The sequence below is a fragment of the Nerophis lumbriciformis genome, linkage group LG03 (genome assembly GCF_033978685.3).
Source record: "Nerophis lumbriciformis linkage group LG03, RoL_Nlum_v2.1, whole genome shotgun sequence".
NCBI classification, from domain to species: Eukaryota; Metazoa; Chordata; class Actinopteri; order Syngnathiformes; family Syngnathidae; genus Nerophis; species Nerophis lumbriciformis.
Genome location: NC_084550.2, coordinates 71,285,001 through 71,308,675, shown reverse-complemented (window position 1 = coordinate 71,308,675; position 23,675 = coordinate 71,285,001). Strand labels below are relative to the sequence as shown.

Here is a 23,675-nt window from a genome sequence, read left to right as displayed (position 1 = left end):
ACTATTTCACAGCAACTGCCTAAAGACTTTCAAGAAAAGCTGGCTACTTTCCGTGCATATTGTAAAAACAAGATAGCTGAAAAAAAGATCCGGCCAGAGAACATTATCAACATGGACGAGGTTCCACTGACTTTTGATATTCCTGTGAACCGCACTGTGGATACAACGGGAGCACGTACGGTGAATATTCGCACCACAGGGAATGAGAAGTCATCCTTCACTGTGGTTCTAGCTTGCCATGCTAATGGCCAGAAACTTCCACCCATGGTGATATTCAAAAGGAAGACCTTGCCAAAAGAGACCTTTCCAGCCGGCGTCATCATAAAAGCTAACTCGAAGGGATGGATGGATGAAGAAAAGATGAGCGAGTGGTTAAGGTAAGTTTACGCGAAGAGGCCGGGTGGCTTTTTTCACGCAGCTCCGTCCATGTTGATATACGACTCCATGCGCGCCCACATCACGCTGGTTTTTAATATATTATTAAAGTTTGACTGACCTATCTGACTGTTTTTTTGACATTCCTTTAGCGCAGTTAGATGCGGCTTACAACACGGGGCGGCTTATAGGTGGACAAAGTTTTGAAATATGCCGTTCATTGAAGGCGCGGCTTATAACCCAGGGCGGCTTATGGTGCGGAAAATACGGTAATTGATTTTAAATTATCATAATAATTCATTTAAAATGACCATATTTAATTATTAAAATAATTGCTTGTTCATCAACAACTTTAGCATTTTATTCATTACATTTTGAAACTCTCAAAAGTCAAGTTATGTTATATTCCTTAATATTTATTTATGCAAGTTTGAAGTATCAATTATCTAAACACAGTTTTGTTTGCATATTTTCAATATATATATATATATATATATATATATATATATATATATATATATATATATATATATATATATATATATATATATATGAAATACTTGACTTGGTGAATTCTAGTTGTCAATATACTCCTCCCCTCTTAACCACGCCCCCAACCACACCCTGCCCCACCCCCGACCACGCCCCCACCCCCACCTCCCGAAATCGGAGGTCTCAAGGTTGGCAAGTATGATTTGACGTCTCATTTAAATGTTCCGTAATGACATTTCTTTCATCTCCGTAAAAACACACTTTTTTTTTTATGGCACAACATTTTTGAAAGGCCGTATTTTTTTTTACATTTCATGTCACGGTGGCAGAGGGGTTAGTGCGTCTGCCTCACAATATGAAGGTCCTGGGTTCGATCCTGCGCTCGGGATCTTTCTGTGTGGAGTTTGCATGTTCTCCCCGTGACTGTGTGGGTTCTACTCCAGCTTCCTCCCACCTCCAAAGACATGCACCTGGGGATAGGCCCCTCCCACCTCTAAAGACATGCACCTGGGGATAGGCCCCTCCCACCTCCAAAGACATGCACCTGGGGATAGGCCCCTCCCACCTCCAAAGACATGCACCTGGGGATAGGTTGATTGGCAACACTAAATGGTCCCTAGTGTGTGAATGTTGTCTATCTGTGTTGGCCCTGTGATGAGGTGGCGACTTGTCCAGGGTGTACCCCGCCTTCCGCCCGAATGATCGATTGACTCAGACTTTTATTAGTAGATTGCATAGTCAATCAATCAATCAATCAATGTTTATTTATATAGCCCTAAATCACAAGTGTCTCAAAGGGCTGCACAAGCCACAACGTCATCCTCGGTACAAAGCCCACATAAGGGCAAGGAAAAACTCACCCCAGTGGGACGTCGATGTGAATGACTATGAGAAACCTTGGAGAGGACCGCATATGTGGGTGACCCCCCCCCCCCCTCTAGGGGAGACCGAAAGCAATGGATGTCGAGTGGGTCTGACATAATATTGTGAGAGTCCAGTCCATAGTGGATCTAACATAATAGTGTGAGAGTGCAGTCCATAGTGGATCTAACATAATATTGTGAGAGTCCAGTCCATAGTGGATCCAACATAATAGTGAGAGTCCAGTCCATAGTGGATCTAACATAATAGTGAGAGTCCAGTCCATAGTGGATCTAACATAATAGTGTGAGAGTCCAGTCCATAGTGGATCTAACATAATAGTGTGAGAGTCCAGTCCATAGTGGATCTAACATAATAGTGTGAGTCCAGTCCATAGTGGATCCAACATAATAGTGAGAGTCCAGTCCATAGTGGATCTAACATAATAGTGTGAGAGTCCAGTCCATAGTGGATCTAACATAATAGTGTGAGTCCAGTCCATAGTGGATCTAACATAATAGTGAGAGTCCAGTCCATAGTGGATCTAACATAATAGTGTGAGAGTCCAGTCCATAGTGGATCTAACATAATAGTGTGAGTCCAGTCCATAGTGGATCTAACATAATAGTGAGAGTCCAGTCCATAGTGGATCTAACATAATAGTGTGAGAGTCCAGTCCATAGTGGATCTAACATAATAGTGTGAGAGTCCAGTCCATAGTGGATCTAACATAATATTGTGAGAGTCCAGTCCATAGTGGATCCAACATAATAGTGAGAGTCCAGTCCATAGTGGATCTAACATAATAGTGAGAGTCCAGTCCATAGTGGATCTAACATAATAGTGTGAGAGTCCAGTCCATAGTGGATCTAACATAATAGTGTGAGAGTCCAGTCCATAGTGGATCTAACATAATAGTGTGAGTCCAGTCCATAGTGGATCTAACATAATAGTGAGAGTCCAGTCCATAGTGGATCTAACATAATAGTGTGAGTCCAGTCCATAGTGGATCTAACATAATAGTGAGAGTCCAGTCCATAGTGGATCCAACATAATAGTGAGAGTCCAGTCCATAGTGGATCTAACATAATAGTGAGAGTCCAGTCCATAGTGGATCTAACATAATAGTGTGAGAGTCCTGTCCATAGTGGATCTAACATAATATTGTGAGAGTCCAGTCCATAGTGGATCCAACATAATAGTGAGAGTCCAGTCCATAGTGGATCTAACATAATAGTGTGAGAGTCCAGTCCATAGTGGATCTAACATAATAGTGTGAGAGTCCAGTCCATAGTGGATCTAACATAATAGTAAGAGTCCAGTCCATAGTGGATCTAACATAATAGTGTGAGAGTCCAGTCCATAGTGGATCTAACATAATAGTGAGAGTCCAGTCCATAGTGGATCTAACATAATAGTGTGAGAGTCCAGTCCATAGTGGATCTAACATAATAGTGTGAGTCCAGTCCATAGTGGATCTAACATAATATTGTGAGAGTCCAGTCCATAGTGGATCCAACATAATAGTGAGACTCCAGTCCATAGTGGATCTAACATAATAGTGTGAGAGTCCAGTCCATAGTGGATCTAACATAATAGTGTGAGAGTCCAGTCCATAGTGGATCTAACATAATAGTGTGAGTCCAGTCCATAGTGGATCTAACATAATATTGTGAGAGTCCAGTCCATAGTGGATCCAACATAATAGTGAGAGTCCAGTCCATAGTGGATCTAACATAATAGTGTGAGAGTCCAGTCCATAGTGGATCTAACATAATAGTGTGAGTCCAGTCCATAGTGGATCTAACATAATAGTGTGAGTCCAGTCCATAGTGGATCTAACATAATAGTGAGAGTCCAGTCCATAGTGGATCCAACATAATATTGTGAGAGTCCAGTCCATAGTGGATCTAACATAATAGTGTGAGTCCAGTCCATAGTGGATCTAACATAATAGTGTGAGTCCAGTCCATAGTGGATCTAACATAATAGTGAGAGTCCAGTCCATAGTGGATCCAACATAATATTGTGAGAGTCCAGTCCATAGTGGATCCAACATAATAGTAAGAGTCCAATGAAATGTGAAGTACATATTCCGTACAATTGACTACTAAATGGTAACACCCCAATAAGTTTTTCAACTTGTTTAAGTTGGGGTCCAAAGCTGAGATAGGCTCCCCCCGTGACCCCAAAAGGGACAAGCGGTAGAAAATAGATGGATGGATGGAAAAAATTGTGTCATTGTTGAACATTCCTTTAGACATCCATCCATCCATTTTCTACCGCTTGTCCCTTTTGGTGTCCCGGGGGGTGCTGGAGCCTATCTCAGCTGCACTCAGGCGGAAGGCAGCGTACATTCTGGACAAGTCACCACCTCATCACAGGGCCAACACAGATAGATAGACAACATTCACACTCACATTCACACACTGGGGACAATTTAGCGTTGCCAATCAACCTATCCCCAGGTGCATGTCTTTGGAGGTGGGAGGGGCCTATCCCCAGGTGCATGTCTTTGGAGGTGGGAGGGGCCTATGCCCAGGTGCATGTCTTTGGAGGTGGGAGGAGCCTATCCCCAGGTGCATGTCTTTGGAGGTGGGAGGGGCCTATCCCCAGGTGCATGTCTTTGGAGGTGGGAGGGGCCTATCCCCAGGTGCATGTCTTTGGAGGTGGGAGGAAGCCTGAGGGAACCCACGCAGTCACGGGGAGAACATGCAAACTCCTTCGTATTGTGAGGCCCATGCACAAACCCCATTATACTATATTTGTATATAATACATACAATATATAACAAATCCCAATTATCATGTACAATATTACAGTAGCTGTAACAGCTGCAGCAAAAAAAAAGAAAGAAAAAAAGGGCAGCATAAAATAGAGATTAGATCTAGCAGAAAATATACATTATAATCAGGGCCGGCCCGTGGCATAGGCCGTATAGGCAAATGCTAAGGGCGCCGTCCATCAGGGGGCGCCACGCCAGTGCCACAAATGTTGGAGAAAAAAAGAAAGAAAAAAAAGTTGGTACTATTATTTCTAAATACAAAAAATAATCCCACGTTAATTAAAATGCAAAGTAAAGCCTATTTAATAGAAATATTATTTGTTACAACATTACGACCCCCGGCCCCCTCCCCCGCACGGTGCGCCCCCTCCCTTCCCGTATCATGACTCTTTTTGGACGTCACCACATCAAAAAATCAACACAAGATGTCAAAACGGCCAAAACTGTCAGGTGCACAAGGAAGAAAAAAGAGAAAAGAAGAGGAGGAGAAACGAGAAAAAGACAGAGGTAGCAGGTAGGTAACGTTAGCCTACATGAAATGATTTGTCTGTTACAGAATGTGATAGTAGCCTGGCTTTTTAGCATTAAGCTAATGTTACATGATTCGGCAATTGCTAATCAATAAATAGCTAGTTCTGTTTTAACGTCGGGTTAATATTGTGGAGTGGGCTAAATTGTTATGGAAAATAATAATGTAACGTTAGGTAATTACAGTACTCCCACCTTACGTTCCTCAGGTATTAGATCTTTTAAGCAGGTGTTTTTTGTTTACATTGTTATTGCCTTCTGGTTAGCTAATGTTTGCCCTGCAGGTAATAGTCACTTTTCCACCCCTTTATATATTAGGTATAGTTGTAAGTAAAAAAAAAGGTCAAAGACAAAGCTATTCGGTTTCTTGTGAGTATATACACTTCACTGACGATGTGGGGGGGCGCCACCTAAAATCTTGCCTAGGGCGCCAGATTGGTTAGGATTATAATGCATACAATACCCTAAAAAAGGACAAATAAATATAAATAAAAAATAAAAAAACATGTGTGAATATTTTGGCGCATTCACACAATTAAACTAAGGGGGGCAGTGTGGCCCCAAAGCCGAGTCGCCCACCAGTACCCAGCACCCCCAATACCTGCAAGTCATCCCGCACATCCAAACCCTCCTTACCCATCTTCCACCAGACATCCCACCCGGCAAAAGCCCAGAAGGATTCCTCGGCAGAGATCGGTCATGCAACACACACATACACAACAACATACAAACAAACCAAATAAATAAATAACAGTACTTCTCAACAAAAGAAGAGGAGCACAGTCTTAAAAATAAATGGAATTTAAAGCATTTATATCCAAATTTAAAAAGCTTTTAGTGTGTCTGTTTGTGGGATTAAACTATGTAGGATTGGGTAGAAAAGCTAGAAAGAACAAGCAGATGGTGCTCACAAGTAACAAAAGAACTGTTGAAGTGAAATGTATGAAACACTTGTTATGGGACACGGGTAGGAAGAAATAAACTCTGCTTTATCCTAATCACCTGAACACCAGTATGTGGTATTACATCAACATAAGCTCTATGTCTCCACCCGTTCTCCCTCTCTGTATCCAACTGGTCGAGACAGACGGCCACCACACAAAGCCTCTGTAAGTTCTGTCCAATGTTTCGTCCCACGGGGGAGTTTTTCCTTGCCTCTGTGTCCAAGTGGCCAAGTGCTGGCTCATGCATGTGTGGTTCAGTTGGTTCCTTCCTTCTTCCTCTCTTTCAATTGCTGTTATGGCTCATGGGGGGACTAGCCAAGCTCGGTATGCTTGTGGTCCAAGTAAAATAGATTGATTGATGTTGAGGTCCTACTGGTGAAAACATATTATAAGAACAATTGACAACACGTGATCATAATGCTGCACATTTCCCAAAAAAGCGGCAACATATAAATTGCAGTAACAACTCGAGACAATATTGTCTGTGAGGAGTCACACCGTCCACTCTGTTGACCTTCTCTTTAAGGGAAAGGGCAGAGTCTTATCCTGTAAACCCATGAGGAGGATGTGTAACCTTTAAATCACCTTTCACTTTTGTGAGGAGGGAAACAAAACTGTTTTTCTGTGTAAATGGTCATAAGGATACTGTTAGAGATGCTACCTGCTGGACCCACTATGGACTGGACTCTCACTATTATGTTAGATCCACTATGGACTGGACTCTCACTATGAAGTTAATCCACTATGGACCGGACTCTTACACTATTATGTTAGATCCACTATGGACTGAACTCTCACTATTATGTTAGATCCACTATGGACTGCACTCTCACTATTAAGTAAATCCACTATGGACTGGACTCTCACACTATTATGTTAGATCCACTATGGACTGCACTCTCACTATTAAGTAAATCCACTATGGACTGGACTCTCACACTATTATGTTAGATCCACTATGGACTGGACTCTCACTATTATGTTAGATCCACTATGGACTGCACTCTCACTATTAAGTAAATCCACTATGGACTGGACTCTCACACTATTATGTTAGATCCACTATGGACTGGACTCTCACTATTATGTTAGATCCACTATGGACTGGACTCTCACTATTATGTTAGATCCACTATGGACTGGACTCTCACTATTATGTTAGATCCACTATGGACTGGACTCTCACTATTATGTTAGATCCACTATGGACTGGACTCTCACAATATTATGTTAGATCCACTATGGACTGGACTCTCACACTATTATGTTAGATCCACTATGGACTGGACTCTCTCACTATTATGTTAGATCCACTATGGACTGGACTCTCACTATTATGTTAGATCCACTATGGACTGGACTCTCACTATTATGTTAGATCCACTATGGACTGGACTCTCACTATTATGTTAGATCCACTATGGACTGGAATCTCACTATTATGTTAGATCCACTATGGACTGGACTCTCACACTATTATGTTATATTCACTATGGACTGGACTCTCACACTATTAACTAGATCCACTATGGACTGGACTCTCACTATTATGTTAGATCCACTATGGACTGGACTCTCACACTATTATGTTAGATCCACTATGGACTGGACTCTCACTATTATGTTAGATCCACTATGGACTGGACTCTCACTATTATGTTAGATCCACTATGGACTGGACTCTCACTATTATGTTAGATCCACTATGGACTGGACTCTCACTATTATGTTAGATCCACTATGGACTGGACTCTCACACTATTATGTTAGATCCACTATGGACTGGACTCTCACTATTATGTTGGATCCACTATGGACTGGACTCTCACTATTATGTTAGATCCACTATGGACTGGACTTTCACAATATTATGTTAGATCCACGATGGACTGGACTCTCACACTATTTAGATCCACTTGTCCATTGCACCAGTTGCCCAGGGGGGGTCCCTACATCTGTGGTACCCTCCAAGGTTTGTCATTGTATCCCATTTGGTTGGGTTTTTCCTTGCCCTGATGTGGGATCTGAGCATCAGAGGATGTGGTTGTGGCTTGTGCAGCCCTTTGAGACACTTGTGATTTAGGGCTGTGTAAGCAAACATTGATTGATTGATACATGTAATTTGGACTAATTCATCCCTATTATTTCTGAAAGCACGACATTGAACATATTTGTCACCGCCTTGTTTATTGTGATTCTGAAGGCCTCAGAACGAGATTAAAGGGACATGTTTCCGATACCAAAAGAGTGGCAGAGTAGAGTCACGTGGCGCTTGAAGGGGTCCACTACCATGTAAGCAAAGGTCTGCTCTTCCTCCCGTGGTCCTGGGTAACAGCGGCCCAGTTCATCCTGCAGGATAAAACACACGTTGAGAAGGAGTACAAAATGTCAAGCTCGAGTTTAATCTCGTCAGTAATTGAAGAGGATATTTACAAAGGCGTAGACTTTGAGCACTGTAGAGACCACGCTGATCTTTTTGCTTTCTGGATGCTTTTGAACGCTGCAGACAGTTAGAATGGAACTTAAAACATTGCCCACTGGGTTAATATGCTTTAATGTTGGCCACAGTTTGACATTGCGACAAATTTGTTTCTAGCGTATTAGCATCCAGTGTGATGTGTGGATGTATCCATCCATCCATCCGTCCATCTTCTTCCGCTTATCCAAGGTCGGGTCGCGGGGGCAGCAGCCTAAGCAGGGAAGCCCAGACTTCCCTCTCCCCAGCCACTTCGTCCAGCTCCTCCCGGGGGATCCCGAGGCGTTCCCAGGCCAGCCGGGAGAGATAGTCTTCCCAACGTGTCCTGGGTCTTCCCCGTGGCCTCCTACCGATCGGACGTGCCCTAAACACCTCCCTAGGGAGGCGTTCGGGTGGCATCCTGACCAGATGCCCGAACCACCTCATCTGGCTCCTCTCCATGTGGAGGAGCAGCGGCTTTACTTTGAGTTCCTCCCGGATGACAGAGCTTCTCACCCTATCTCTAAGGGAGAGACCCGCCACCCGGCGGAGGAAACTCATTTGGGCCGCTTGTACCCGTGATCTTGTCCTTTCGGTCATAACCCAAAGCTCATGACCATAGGTGAGGATGGGAACGTAGATCGACCGATCGACCACAACGGATCGATACAGCGTCCGCATTACTGAAGACGCCGCACCGATCCGCCTGTCGATCTCACGATCCACTCTTCCCTCACTCGTGAACAAGACTCCCAGGTACTTGAACTCCTCCACTTGGGGCAGGGTCTCCTCCCCAACCTGGAGATGGCACTCCACCCTTTTTCGGCTGAGAACCATGGACTCTGACTTGGAGGTGCTTATTCTCAACCCAGTCGCTTCACACTCGGCTGCGAACCGATCCAGTGAGAGCTGAAGATCCTGGCCAGATGAAGCCATCAGGACCACATCATCTGCAAAAAGCAGAGACCTAATCCTGCAGCCACCAAACCGGATCCCCTCAACGCCTTGACTGTGCCTAGAAATTCTGTCCATAAAAGTTCTGAACAGAATCGGTGTGGATGTAATGGGAGAAAACTACTGTGCACACCCGATGAGATCTTTGTACATGTTCTTGGTGGTGCTGATGTAAGGCTCTATGGTGTCCTCGTACTGATTCAGCTCTCCTCCCAGGCAGAGATGCTTGAAGAGGCGAAACAGAAACTCCCCTCGCTCGGCGCTCCTGACGACCTGGTAGTGCTCGGAGTCCTCCTCTCGCAGCATCTGCAGCCACAGAGAAACATCTGCTTAGGTGGGGAGGAAACACACGATGGAAACGACTGTGAAATAAATAAGACGGTTCACCTCTCGGAGTTTGTCGTAGTCAGGGTGGACTTCGTGGAAGCATGTGGCGATGCGTCCTGAGCTGTTCACGATGCCACAAGCGTAGATGGGGTCAAACAAGTCCATGGAGATTTTGGTGCATGGTACCACCTCCACATCCACAGACACAACTTTGTCTGTGACTAACAAAGAGTTCAATAGCAAGTAAATACAGAGCCTGCATTGTGTTACATGACATTAGAAATCTTTCATCGTCCTTACATGATATTGTCACGTTTGTTGATTATGATTGTAAAGAGAATAAAACACAGGCAATATACCGTATTTTTCGGAGTATAAGTCGCACCTGCCGAAAATGCATAATAAAGAAGGAAAAAAACATATATAAATCGCACTGGAGCCCGGCCAAACTATGAAAAAAACTGCGACTTATAGTCCGAAAAATACGGTACACTATATTGCCAAAAGTATTTGGCCACCTGGACTCTCACACTATTATGTTAGATCCACTATGGACTGGACTCTCACACTATTATGTTAGATCCACTATGGACTGGACACACACACTATTATGTTAGATCCACTATGGACTGGACTCTCACACTATTATGTTAGATCCACTATGGACTGGACTCTCACACTATTATGTTAGTTCCTCTATGGACTGGACTCTGACTATTATGTTAGATCCACTATGGACTGGACTCTCACTATTAAGTAGATCCACAAAGGACTGGACTCTCACACTATTATGTTAGATCCACTATGGACTGGACTCTCACACTATTAACTAGATCCACTATGGACTGGACTCTCACACTATTAACTAGATCCACTATGGACTGGACTCTCACACTATTATGTTAGATCCACTATGGACTGGACTCTCACACTCTTATGTTAGATCCACTATGGACTGGACTCTCACACTATTAACTAGATCCACTATGGACTGGACTCTCACTATTATGTTAGATCCACTATGGACTGGACTCTCACTATTATGTTAGATCCACTATGGACTGGACACACACACTATTATGTTAGATCCACTATGGACTGGACTCTCACACTATTATGTTAGATCCACTATGGACTGGACTCTCACACTATTATGTTAGATCCACTATGGACTGGACTCTCACACTATTATGTTAGTTCCTCTATGGACTGGACTCTGACTATTATGTTAGATCCACTATGGACTGGACTCTCACTATTATGTTAGATCCACTATGGACTGGACACACACACTATTATGTTAGATCCACTATGGACTGGACTCTCACACTATTATGTTAGATCCACTATGGACTGGACTCTCACTATTATGTTAGATCCACTATGGACTGGACTCTCACACTATTATGTTAGATCCACTATGGACTGGACTCTCACTATTATGTTAGATCCACTATGGACTGGACTCTCACACTATTATGTTAGATCCACTATGGACTGGACTCTCACACTATTATGTTAGTTCCTCTATGGACTGGACTCTGACTATTATGTTAGATCCACTATGGACTGGACTCTCACTATTAAGTAGATCCACAAAGGACTGGACTCTCACACTATTATGTTAGATCCACTATGGACTGGACTCTCACACTATTAACTAGATCCACTATGGACTGGACTCTCACACTATTAACTAGATCCACTATGGACTGGACTCTCACACTATTATGTTAGATCCACTATGGACTGGACTCTCACACTATTATGTTAGATCCACTATGGACTGGACTCTCACACTATTAACTAGATCCACTATGGACTGGACTCTCACTATTATGTTAGATCCACTATGGACTGGACTCTCACACTATTATGTTAGATCCACTATGGACTGGACTCTCACACTATTATGTTAGATCCACTATGGACTGGACTCTCTCATTATTATGTTAGATCCACTATGGACTGGACTCTCTCACTATTATGTTAGATGCACTATGGACTGGACTCTCACACTATTATGTTAGATCCACTATGGACTGGACTCTCACAATGTTATGTTAGATCCACTATGGACTGGACTCTCACACTATTAACTAGATCCACTATGGACTGGACTCTCTCACTATTATGTTAGATCCACTATGGACTGGACTCTCACACTATTATGTTAGATCCACTATGGACTGGACTCTCACAATGTTATGTTAGATCCACTATGGACTGGACTCTCACACTATTAACTAGATCCACTATGGACTGGACTCTCACACTACCGATCCAGTGAGAGCTGAAGATCCTGGCCAGATGAAGCCATCAGGACCACATCATTTGCAAAAAGCAGAGACCTAATCCTGCAGCCACCAAACCAGATCCCCTCAACGCCTTGACTGCGCCTAGAAATTCTGTCCATAAAAGTTCTGAACAGAATCGGTGTGGATGTAATGGGAGAAAACTACTGTGCACACCTGATGAGATCTTTATACATGTTCTTGGTGGTGCTGATGTCAAACTATGAAAAAAACTGCGACTTATAGTCCGAAAAATACGGTACACTATATTGCCAAAAGTATTTGGCCACCTGGCTTGACTCACATATGAACTTGAAGTGCCATCCCATTCCTAACCCATAGGGTTCAATATGACCTTTTGCAGCTTTTACAGCTCCAACTCTTCTGGGAAGGCTGTCCACAAGGTTGCGGAGTGTGTTTATTGGAATTTGTGAGGTCACACACTGATGTTGGTGGCAAAGTCTCCATTCTAATTCATCCCAAAGGGGTTCTATCGGGTTCGGGTCAGGACTCTGTGCAGGCCAGTCAAGTTCATCCACACCAGACTCTGTCATCCATGTCTTTATGGACCTTGCTTGGTGCACAGTCCAAAATGTTTTGGTATCCTGGAGCATTCAAAGTTCCTTTCACTGGAACTAAGGGGCCAAGCCCAACTCTTGGAAAAACAACCCCACATCATAATTCCTCCTCCACCAAATTTCACAGTCAGCACAATGCAGTCCGAAATGTATTTTGGTTCTGTTGGTTTTCATTCATCATTCATCATCAGCACCTCCAAGTCCGAGTCCATGGTTCTCGCCCGGAAAAGGGTGGAGTGCCATCTCCGGGTTGGGGAGGAGATCTTGCCCCAAGTGGAGGAGTTCAAGTACCTCGGAGTCTTGTTCACGAGTGAGGGAAGAGTGGATCGTGAGATCGACAGGCGGATCGGTGCGGCGTCTTCAGTAATGCGGACGCTGTATCGATCCGTTGTGGTGAAGAAGGAGCTGAGCCGGAAGGCAACGCTCTCAATTTACCGGTCGATCTACGTTCCCATCCTCACCTATGGTCATGAGCTTTGGGTTATGACCGAAAGGACAAGATCACGGGTACAAGCGGCCGAAATGAGTTTCCTCCGCCGGGTGGCGGGGCTCTCCCTTAGAGATAGGGTGAGAAGCTCTGTCATCCGGGGGGAGCTCAAAGTAAAGCCGCTGCTCCTCCACATGGAGAGGAGCCAGATGAGGTGGTTCGGGAATCTGGTCAGGATGCCACCCGAGCGCCTACCTCGGGAGGTGTTTAGGGCACGTCCGACCGGTAGGAGGCCACGGGGAAGACCCAGGACACGTTGGGAAGACTATGTCTCCCGGCTAGCCTGGGAACGCCTCGGGATCCCCCGGGAGGAGCTGGACGAAGTGGCTGGGGAGAGGGAAGTCTGGGCTTCCCTGCTTAGGCTGCTGCCCCCGCGACCCAACCTCGGATAAGCGGGAGAAGATGGATGGATGGATGGATGGACACACTGATGTTGGTGGCAAAGGCCTGGCTCTAAGTCCTCGTTCTAATTCATCCCAAAGGGGTTCTATCGGGTTCGGGTCAGGACTCTGTGCAGGCCAGTCAAGTTCATCCACACCAGACTCTGTCATCCATGTCTTTATGGACCTTGCTTGGTGCACTGGTGCACAGTCCAAAATGTTTTGGTATCCTGGAGCATTCAACGTTCCTTTCACTGGAACTAAGGGGCCAAGCCCAACTCTTGGAAAAACAACCCCACACCATAATTCCTCCTCCACCAAATTTCGCAGTCCCAAATGTATTTTGGTTCTGTTGGTTTTCATTCAAACCTTTTACCTATTTCAACTTTACCCGAGGTGACTTTTTGTATGTAAATAATATAACAATACATGAATACAACAATAGCAATACAAACACAGATATTTGTGTACATAAGAAGTGAAGTGAAAAATATCACCCTCACTATGCTGGTATGGATCTGATCTTAACGTTATCTCTTGATGTCCACACTATCGACATTTGTATCGATCCCAGCCATCCAACGACATCAAAAATGCGGGGAAAAGACGTCAGGACTTACTGAGAGGATCCCAGGCTGCCATCATTCTCAGACTGGACAACACCTTGGCATCTCTGAAGAAGCACTGCATAGAGAGTCATGGTAATAGAAATCATACACAACTCAGACCTCAATCATTGAACTGATTCATTTTGATGTATCAACGCAAACTTCCACTGTCTTTATTTTCAGTGTATTGTGTTGCCACCCAGGCAAATATTTTGTCATGTCTGTGTAATCATGTTTTGTTTTAAGTCATGTTTTGTTTAGTTTCTGGCTTTTCACTCCCTTGTCTTGTTTGCATGATTACCCATTAGTTTCACCTCTCCCACGTTTGGACTCATTGTGCACTCTTGTTTGTCACCATAGCAACCATTAGTTATCACCTGTCACGTCACACACCTGTTTCACGTTTTGAGTCACCCCACCTGTACAGTTCCCAGCCCCAGCCCCCCCCCTCAAGGAGCGGATACCAGACGCGCTCCCCACGGTCTGGAACCGTTTTTTAGGGTTGGGTGGAGGGAGGTCAGGAGGGGGCCAGAATCCTCCCCACTAAATTGTCCAAAAAATATTTATTTTTCCCCCACCTGGGGTTGTGTGGGCGGAAAAAAAGAAACATTTTGTGACGGGGGCGGGGCTTGAGTCTTGGGGGGCAAGGACTGTCCCAGTGAGCGGGTCTGTGAAAAAATGTTCTGGAAGTGTCTGATTCTGGCAAAAAAAGTCCTTTGGTGGTGGCTGATAGACAAAGTTAACAGAATTAAAAAAAAAAATCTTGGTCTCTGATGTCATCACCAGTGGGTGGGGTGACGTCATGACAAGGCGGCGGCGTGATGTCATCTGCGGGAAAACTTTTTTGCTGACGACATCTGTCAAGACTTGGACTGTGGCGTGGTTTGTTCTCCCGTGGTGCAAATGAACATTTGGACCAGTCATGGCGTGAAGGTAAATACATGATTTATTTAACACTATAACTACAAAGAAATGATCAAACAAAAGGCGCGCACAGGGGCGGCGGTACAAAACTAGACTATAAACACAAAACTTGCACATTGGCAGAAACTATGAACAATTAAACAAAACACTAACTGTGGCATGAATCGAAACAAAACTTACTTGACATGGCATGAAGTGCGCAGAGGTACACAGAGTGTGACAGGGGTAAGAATGCGGGGATGTCGTCAGGACGAACAACAGAAAATGAAAAGCTTAAATAACACAGACATGATTAACGAAAACAGGTGCGTGACTCAAAACGTGAAACAGGTGCGTGACGTGGCAGGCGAAAACTAATGGTTGCTATGGTGACAAACAAGAGTGCACAATGAGTCCAAACGTGGAACAGGTGAAACTAATGGGTAATCATGCAAACAAGACAAGGGAGTGAAAAGCCAGAAACTAAACAAAACATGACTTAAAACAAAACATGATTACACAGACATGATGTATTTTTTTTAATGTTATTTTACACTACAGATTTGCGAGTACATAGTTAGTACAGATACTTCTACTGATACTGCAATACCAATATTTACGTTGTCGTGTGTTTTATTTTTGATTTTAAGAAAATTATCAATTATCTTGTTGCCTTTAATGTCTTTTTTTGTTGCTGTTGTTTTAAATCTGTCCTGTCCAGACAGTCAGAATAATCATATAGTAGATGTTGACGGACGCCCGTATCCGCTGTACACAAAAGATAAGTGTGGGATTCTCCTCTTTTTGCTTTATTAGGGACCGCAATGTCCCTTTAGGACAGAGGACCCTATTGTATTTTGTGCATTTTATTATTATTATTATTATTATTCCGCCGCCTCTTTGAGCTCTAATTTGACCCCCTTAACATGCTTCAAAACTCACCATATTTGACACACACATCAGGACTAGCAAAAAAAAAACAGACAAAACTGCCTGTAACTTCCAGTAGGAATGTCGTAAAGACATGAAACAAAAACCTCTATGTAGGTCTGACTTAGACCTAGATTTCATACATTGACATTCTTCAGCAAAAATCAACAGGAAGTTGGCAATTCCCCCTTCAAAACAACATTTTAGTAAAAACAGTCACTTTTGCCTCTTTGACAAAACTGCCTGTAACTTCCAGTAGAAATGTCGTAGAGACATGAAACAAAAACCTCTATGTAGGTCTCACTTAGACCTAGATTTCATACATTGACATTCTTCAGCAAAAATCAACAGGAAGTTGGCAATTCCCCCTTCAAAACAACATTTTAGTAAAAACAGTCACTTTTGCCTCTTTGACAAAACTGCCTGTAACTTCCAGTAGGAATGTCGTAGAGACATGAAACAAAAATCTTTTGCCTCTTTGACCTGTAATTTGACCCCCTTAACATGCTTCAAAACTCACCAAACTGGACACACACATCAGGACTAGCGAAAATGGCCATCTAATAAAAGCCAAACCCCAAAACTCAAAACTGCGCTCTAGCGCCCCCTAGGAAGAAAACACAGACACAACTGCTCCTAGGTGGAAAACTCAGACAAAACTGCCTGTAACTTCCAGTAGGAATGTCGTAGAGACATGAAACAAAAACCTCTATGTAGGTCTGACTTAGACCTAGATTTCATACATTGACATCCTTCAGCAAAAATCAACAAAAAGTTGGCAATTCCCCCTTCAAAACAAAATGTTAGTAAAAACAGTCACTTTTGCCTCTTTGACCTGTAATTTGACTCCCTTAACATGCTTCAAAACTCACCAAACTGGACACACACATCAGGACTAGCGAAAATTGCCATCTAATAAAAACCAAACCCCAAAACTCAAAACTGCGCTCTAGCGCCCCCTAGGAAGAAAACACAGACACAACTGCTCCTAGGAGGAAAACTCTGACAAAACTGCCTGTAACTTCCAGTAGGAATGTCGTAGAGACATGAAACAAAAACCTCTATGTAGGTCTGACTTAGACCTAGATTTCATACATTGACATCCTTCAGCAAAAATCAACAGTAAGTTGGCAATTCCCCCTTCAAAACAACATTTTAGTAAAAACAGTCACTTTTGCCTCTTTGACAAAACTGCCTGTAACTTCCAGTAGGAATGTCGTAGAGACATGAAACAAAAACCTCTATGTAGGTCTGACTTAGACCTAGATTTCATACATTAACATCCTTCAGCAAAAATCAACAGGAAGTTGGCAATTCCCCCTTCAAAACAAAATTTTAGTAAAAACAGTCACTTTTGCCTCTTTGACCTGTAATTTGACCCCCTTAACATGCTTCAAAACTCACCAAACTGGACACACACATCAGGACTAGCGAAAATTGCCATCTAATAAAAACCAAACCCCAAAACTCAAAACTGCGCTCTAGCGCCCCCTAGGAAGAAAACACAGACACAACTGCTCCTAGGAGGAAAACTCAGACAAAACTGCCTGTAACTTCCAGTAGGAATGTCGTAGAGACATGAAACAAAAACCTCTATGTAGGTCTGACTTAGACCTAGATTTCATACATTGACATCCTTCAGCAAAAATCAACAGTAAGTTGGCAATTCCCCCTTCAAAACAACATTTTAGTAAAAACAGTCACTTTTGTAGAGACATGAAACAAAAACCTCTATGTAGGTCTGACTTAGACCTAGATTTCATACATTAACATCCTTCAGCAAAAATCAACAGGAAGTTGGCAATTCCCCCTTCAAAACAAAATGTTAGTAAAAACAGTCACTTTTGCCTCTTTGACCTGTAATTTGACCCCCTTAACATGCTTCAAAACTCACCAAACTGGACACACACATCAGGAATAGCGAAAATTGCCATCTAATAAAAACCAAACCCCAAAACTCAAAACTGCGCTGTAGCGCCCCCTAGAAAGAAAACACAGACACAACTGCTCCTAGGAGGAAAACTCAGACAAAACTGCCTGTAACTTCCAGTAGGAATGTCTTAGAGACATGAAACAAAAACCTCTATGTAGGTCTGACTTAGACCTAGATTTCATACATTGACATCCTTCAGCAAAAATCAACAGGAAGTTGGCAATTCCCCCTTCAAAACAACATTTTAGTAAAAACAGTCACTTTTGCCTCTTTGACAAAACTGCCTGTAACGTCCAGTAGGAATGTCGTAGAGACATGAAACAAAAACCTCTATGTAGGTCTGACTTAGACCTGGATTTCATACATTGACATCCTTCAGCAAAAATCAACAGGAAGTTGGAAATTCCCCCTTCAAAACAAAATGTTAGTAAAAACAGTCACTTTTGCCTCTTTGACCTGTAATTTGACCCCCTTAACATGCTTCAAAACTCACCAAACTGGACACACACATCAGGACTAGCGAAAATTGCCATCTAATAAAAACCAAACCCCAAAACTCAAAACTGCGCTCTAGCGCCCCCTAGGAAGAAAACACAGACACAACTGCTCCTAGGAGGAAAACTCAGACAAAACTGCCTGTAACTTCCAGTAGGAATGTCGTAGAGACATGAAACAAAAACCTCTATGTAGGTCTGACTTAGACCTAGATTTCATACATTAACATCCTTCAGCAAAAATCAACAGGAAGTTGGCAATTCCCCCTTCAAAACAACATTTTAGTAAAAACAGTCACTTTTGCCTCTTTGACAAAACTGCCTGTAACTTCCAGTAGAAATGTCGTAGAGACATGAAACAAAAACCTCTATGTAGGTCTGACTTAGACCTGGATTTCATACATTGACATCCTTCAGCAAAAATCAACAGGAAGTTGGAAATTCCCCCTTCAAAACAAAATGTTAGTAAAAACAGTCACTTTTGCCTCTTTGACCTGTAATTTGACCCCCTTAACATGCTTCAAAACTCACCAAACTGGACACACACATCAGGACTAGCGAAAATTGCCATCTAATAAAAACCAAACCCCAAAACTCAAAACTGCGCTCTAGCGCCCCCTAGGAAGAAAACACAGACACAACTGCTCCTAGGAGGAAAACTCAGACAAAACTGCCTGTAACTTCCAGTAGGAATGTCGTAGAGACATGAAACAAAAACCTCTATGTAGGTCTGACTTAGACCTAGATTTCATACATTAACATCCTTCAGCAAAAATCAACAGGAAGTTGGCAATTCCCCCTTCAAAACAACATTTTAGTAAAAACAGTCACTTTTGCCTCTTTGACAAAACTGCCTGTAACTTCCAGTAGAAATGTCGTAGAGACATGAAACAAAAACCTCTATGTAGGTCTGACTTAGACCTAGATTTCATACATTGACATCCTTCAGCAAAAATCAACAAAAAGTTGGCAATTCCCCCTTCAAAACAAAATGTTAGTAAAAACAGTCACTTTTGCCTCTTTGACCTGTAATTTGACCCCCTTAACATGCTTCAAAACTCACCAAACTGGACACACACATCAGGACTAGCGAAAATTGCCATCTAATAAAAACCAAACCCCAAAACTCAAAACTGCGCTCTAGCGCCCCCTAGGAATAAAACACAGACACAAGTGCTCCTAGGAGGAAAACTCAGACAAAACTGCCTGTAACTTCCAGTAGGAATGTCTTAGAGACATGAAACAAAAACCTCTATGTAGGTCTGACTTAGACCTAGATTTCATACATTAACATTCTTCAGCAAAAATCAACAGTAAGTTGGCAATTCCCCCTTCAAAACAACATTTTAGTAAAAACAGTCACTTTTGCCTCTTTGACAAAACTGCCTGTAACTTCCAGTAGAAATGTCGTAGAGACATGAAACAAAAACCTCTATGTAGGTCTAACGTAGACCTATATTTCATACATTGATATCCTTCAGCAAAAATCAACAGGAAGTTGGCAATTCCCCCTTCAAAACAAAATGTTAGTAAAAACAGTCACTTTTGCCTCTTTGACCTGTAATTTGACCCCCTTAACATGCTTCAAAACTCACCAAACTGGACACACACATCAGGACTAGCGAAAATTGCCATCTAATAAAAACCAAACCCCAAAACTCAAAACTGCGCTCTAGCGCCCCCTAGGAAGAAAACACAGACACAACTGCTCCTAGGAGGAAAACTCAGACAAAACTGCCTGTAACTTCCAGTAGGAATGTCGTAGAGACATGAAACAAAAACCTCTATGTAGGTCTGACTTAGACCTAGATTTCATACATTAACATCCTTCAGCAAAAATCAACAGGAAGTTGGCAATTCACCCTTCAAAACAACATTTTAGTAAAAACAGTCACTTTTGCCTCTTTGACAAAACTGCCTGTAACTTCCAGTAGGAATGTCGTAGAGACATGAAACAAAAACCTCTATGTAGGTCTGACTTAGACCTAGATTTCATACATTGACATACTTCAGCAAAAATCAACAGGAAGTTGGCAATTCCCCCTTCAAAACAACATTTTAGTAAAAACAGTCACTTTTGCCTCTTTGACAAAACTGCCTGTAACGTCCAGTAGGAATGTCGTAGAGACATGAAACAAAAATCTCTATGTAGGTCTGACTTAGACCTAGATTTCATACATTGACATCCTTCAGCAAAAATCAACAGGAAGTTGGCAATTCCCCCTTCAAAACAAAATGTTAGTAAAAACAGTCACTTTTGCCTCTTTGACCTGTAATTTGACCCCCTTAACATGCTTCAAAACTCACCAAACTGGACACACACATCAGGACTAGCGAAAATTGCCATCTAATAAAAACCAAACCCCAAAACTCAAAACTGCGCTCTAGCGCCCCCTAGGAAGAAAACACAGACACAACTGCTCCTAGGAGGAAAACTCTGACAAAACTGCCTGTAATTTCCAGTAGGAATGTCTTAGAGACATGAAACAAAAACCTCTATGTAGGTCTCACTTAGACCTACATTTCATATATTGACAACCCCCAGCAAAAATCAACAAGAAGTTTGTAATTCCCCCTTCAAAACAAAAGTTTTGTAAAAACCGGTCACCTTTTTTCAAACATTATCTCCTCTGAGCGCGTTTGTCGTGTCGGCTTCAAACTAGCACAGGAGAGAGATTGAACCCTTCTGATTAAAACTTGACCAAAGAGTTTTAATCACTGTTTCGGTTTGGATTTTGTGCCGTCAAAGTCGGTCCCGTCCATCGCTGCTTGCAGCTTTAATTTGTATTTGACTTTATTAAATTGATTTATTTAATGTGTGGCGTAGCCGGATCGGAGCAGGAGGGGATAGAAAGAGGAAAAAAAGGAAGACAGAGGGGGAAATTGTGGGGAGAAGAGGGGGATAAGACAGAGAGACAACACCAAATATAGAAATGACAATGAACATTATTACACCACAAATGGATCAATACAAATACCAATAGAAATAGCACTATTGATCATGGATAACACCAATAATTGACCTCTATTATCAACAATACAGTTGTTCAAATGCAACAATACATATATGTCATGATAATTTGAATTACAAAAGAAAGCAGAAAAATGGAGGGGAAGAAAGAGAAGCAAACTATAATAACCTTGTAGATTGTTATAGTAACATTTGGTTAACTTCATCAGTGTGCCATGTGTTACCCAGTTTACCCTGGGGGACAATGTTAATTTATGTTTGATGAAATGTGATGATATGCATGAGTGTATGTATGTATATGTACTTGTATATGTACAGTATGTGTATATGTATGTTTGTACAGTGAATGTATATGTACAGTATGTGTATATGTATGTTTGTACAGTGAATGTATATGTACAGTATGTATATATGTATGTTTGTACAGTGAATGTATATGTACATGTATGTGTTTATGTATGTTTGTACAGTGTATGTGTGTGTGTATGTATGTAAGTACTGTATTTTGGTATGTATGTGGGAGTGTATGTACCTATGTATGTGGGTATGCATGAATGAATGTACGTATGTATGTATATATGTATTAATTGTTGTGTGTATGTATGTGTGTTTGTATGTACAATATATTTGTCTCTCAGTGTGTGTGGGAGCCAAAGTATGGCCCCAGCCAGTACTCAGTGCAAAAAACAAAACTTAACTTTAATGTCTTAATTATCATATATATATATATATATATATATATATATATAACACAGGAAGGAAACTGAAATATAAGTGCATCAACACACTTATTTGTAAACAATTTATCAGTATATAAATACAACATCTCAGTACAATGTAACAAAATCAAGAACAAAATACAAACCCCGTTTCCATATGAGTTGGGAAATTGTGTTAGATGTAAATATAAACGGAATACAATGATTTGCAAATCCTTTTCAAGCCATATTCAGTTGAATATGCTACAAAGACAACATATTTGATGTTCAAACTCATAAACTTTTTTTTTTTTGCAAATAATCATTAACTTTAGAATTTGATGCCAGCAACACGTGACAAAGAAGTTGTGAAAGGTGGCAATAAATACTGATAAAGTTGAGGAATGCTCATCAAACACTTATTTGGAACATCCCACAGGTGTGCAGGCTAATTGGGAACAGGTGGGTGCCATGATTGGGTATAAAAACAGCTTCCCAAAAAAATGCTCAGTCTTTCACAAGAAAGGATGGGGCGAGGTACACCCCTTTGTCCACAACTGCGTGAGCAAATAGTCGAACAGTTTAAGAACAACGTTTCTCAAAGTGCAATTGCAAGAAATGTAGGGATTTCAACATCTACGCTCCATAATATCATCAAAAGGTTCAGAGAATGTGGAGAAATCACTCCACGTAAGCGGCATGGCCGGAAACCAACATTGAATGACCGTGACCTTCCATCCCTCAGACGGCACTGTATCAAAAAGCGACATCAATCTCTAAAGGATATCACCACATGGGCTCAGGAACACGTCAGAAAACCACTGTCACTAAATACAGTTGGTCGCTACGTCTGTAAGTGCAAGTTAAAGCTCTACTATGCAAAGCCAAAGCCATTTATCAACAACACCCAGAAACGCCGCCGGCTTCTCTGGGCCCGAGATCATCTAAGATGGACTCATGCAAAGTGGAAAAGTGTTCTGTGGTCTGACGAGTCCACATTTCAAATTGTTTTTGGAAATATTCGACATTGTGTCATCCGGACCAAAGAGGAAAAGAACCATCCAGACTGTTATCGACGCAAAGTTGAAAAAGCAGCATGTGTGATGGTATGGGGGTGCATTACTGCCCAAGGCATGGGTAACTTACACATCTGTGAAGGCACCATTAATGCTGAAAGGTACATACAGGTTTTGGAACAACATATGCTGCCACATAGCGCCGTCTTTTTCATGTACGCCCCTGCTTATTTCAGCAAGACAATGCCAAGCCACATTCAGCACGTGTTACAACAGCGTGGCTTCGTAAAAAAAGAGTGCGGGTACTTTCCTGGACCACCTGCAGTCCAGACTTGTCTCCCATCGAAAATGTGTGGCGCATTATGAAGCGTAAAATACGACAGCGGAGACCCCCGGACTGTTGAAGGACTGAAGCTCTACATAAAACAAGAATGGGAAAGAATTCCACTTTCAAGGCTTCAACAATTAGTTTCCTCAGTTCCCAATCGTTTATTGAGTGTTGTTAAAAGAAAAGGTGATGTAACACAGTGGTGAACATGCCCTTTCCCAACTACTTTTGCAAGTGTTGCAGCCATGAAATTCTAAGTTAATTATTATTTGCAAAAAAAAAAATAAAGTTAATGACTTTGAACATCAAATATGTTGTCTTTGTAGTGCATTCA

At 42.2% G+C, this 23,675-nt stretch overlaps 1 protein-coding gene across 3 annotated transcripts in view; it reads right to left on the bottom strand.

The window, feature by feature from the left end:
- Positions 1-5,988: 5,988 nt before the first annotated feature.
- cfap300 (cilia and flagella associated protein 300) overlaps positions 5,989-23,675 on the bottom strand; it is an 18,255-nt gene continuing 568 nt past the window's right edge. Inside the window, exons 4-9 of one of the 3 annotated variants that reach the window (XM_061930239.2) lie at positions 14,081-14,144; positions 9,782-9,942; positions 9,528-9,700; positions 8,419-8,485; positions 8,226-8,334; positions 5,989-6,357 (exon numbers count right to left, since the gene is read on the bottom strand). In XM_061930239.2, coding sequence (XP_061786223.2) covers positions 6,269-6,357; positions 8,226-8,334; positions 8,419-8,485; positions 9,528-9,700; positions 9,782-9,942; positions 14,081-14,144 — 663 coding nt within the window. In that variant the 3' untranslated portion in view covers positions 5,989-6,268. Of the gene's footprint in view, positions 6,358-8,163; positions 8,335-8,418; positions 8,486-9,527; positions 9,701-9,781; positions 9,943-14,080; positions 14,145-23,675 lie in introns of those variants that run through there. The other 2 variants (XM_061930247.2, XM_061930253.2) reach the window with 2 other exon arrangements.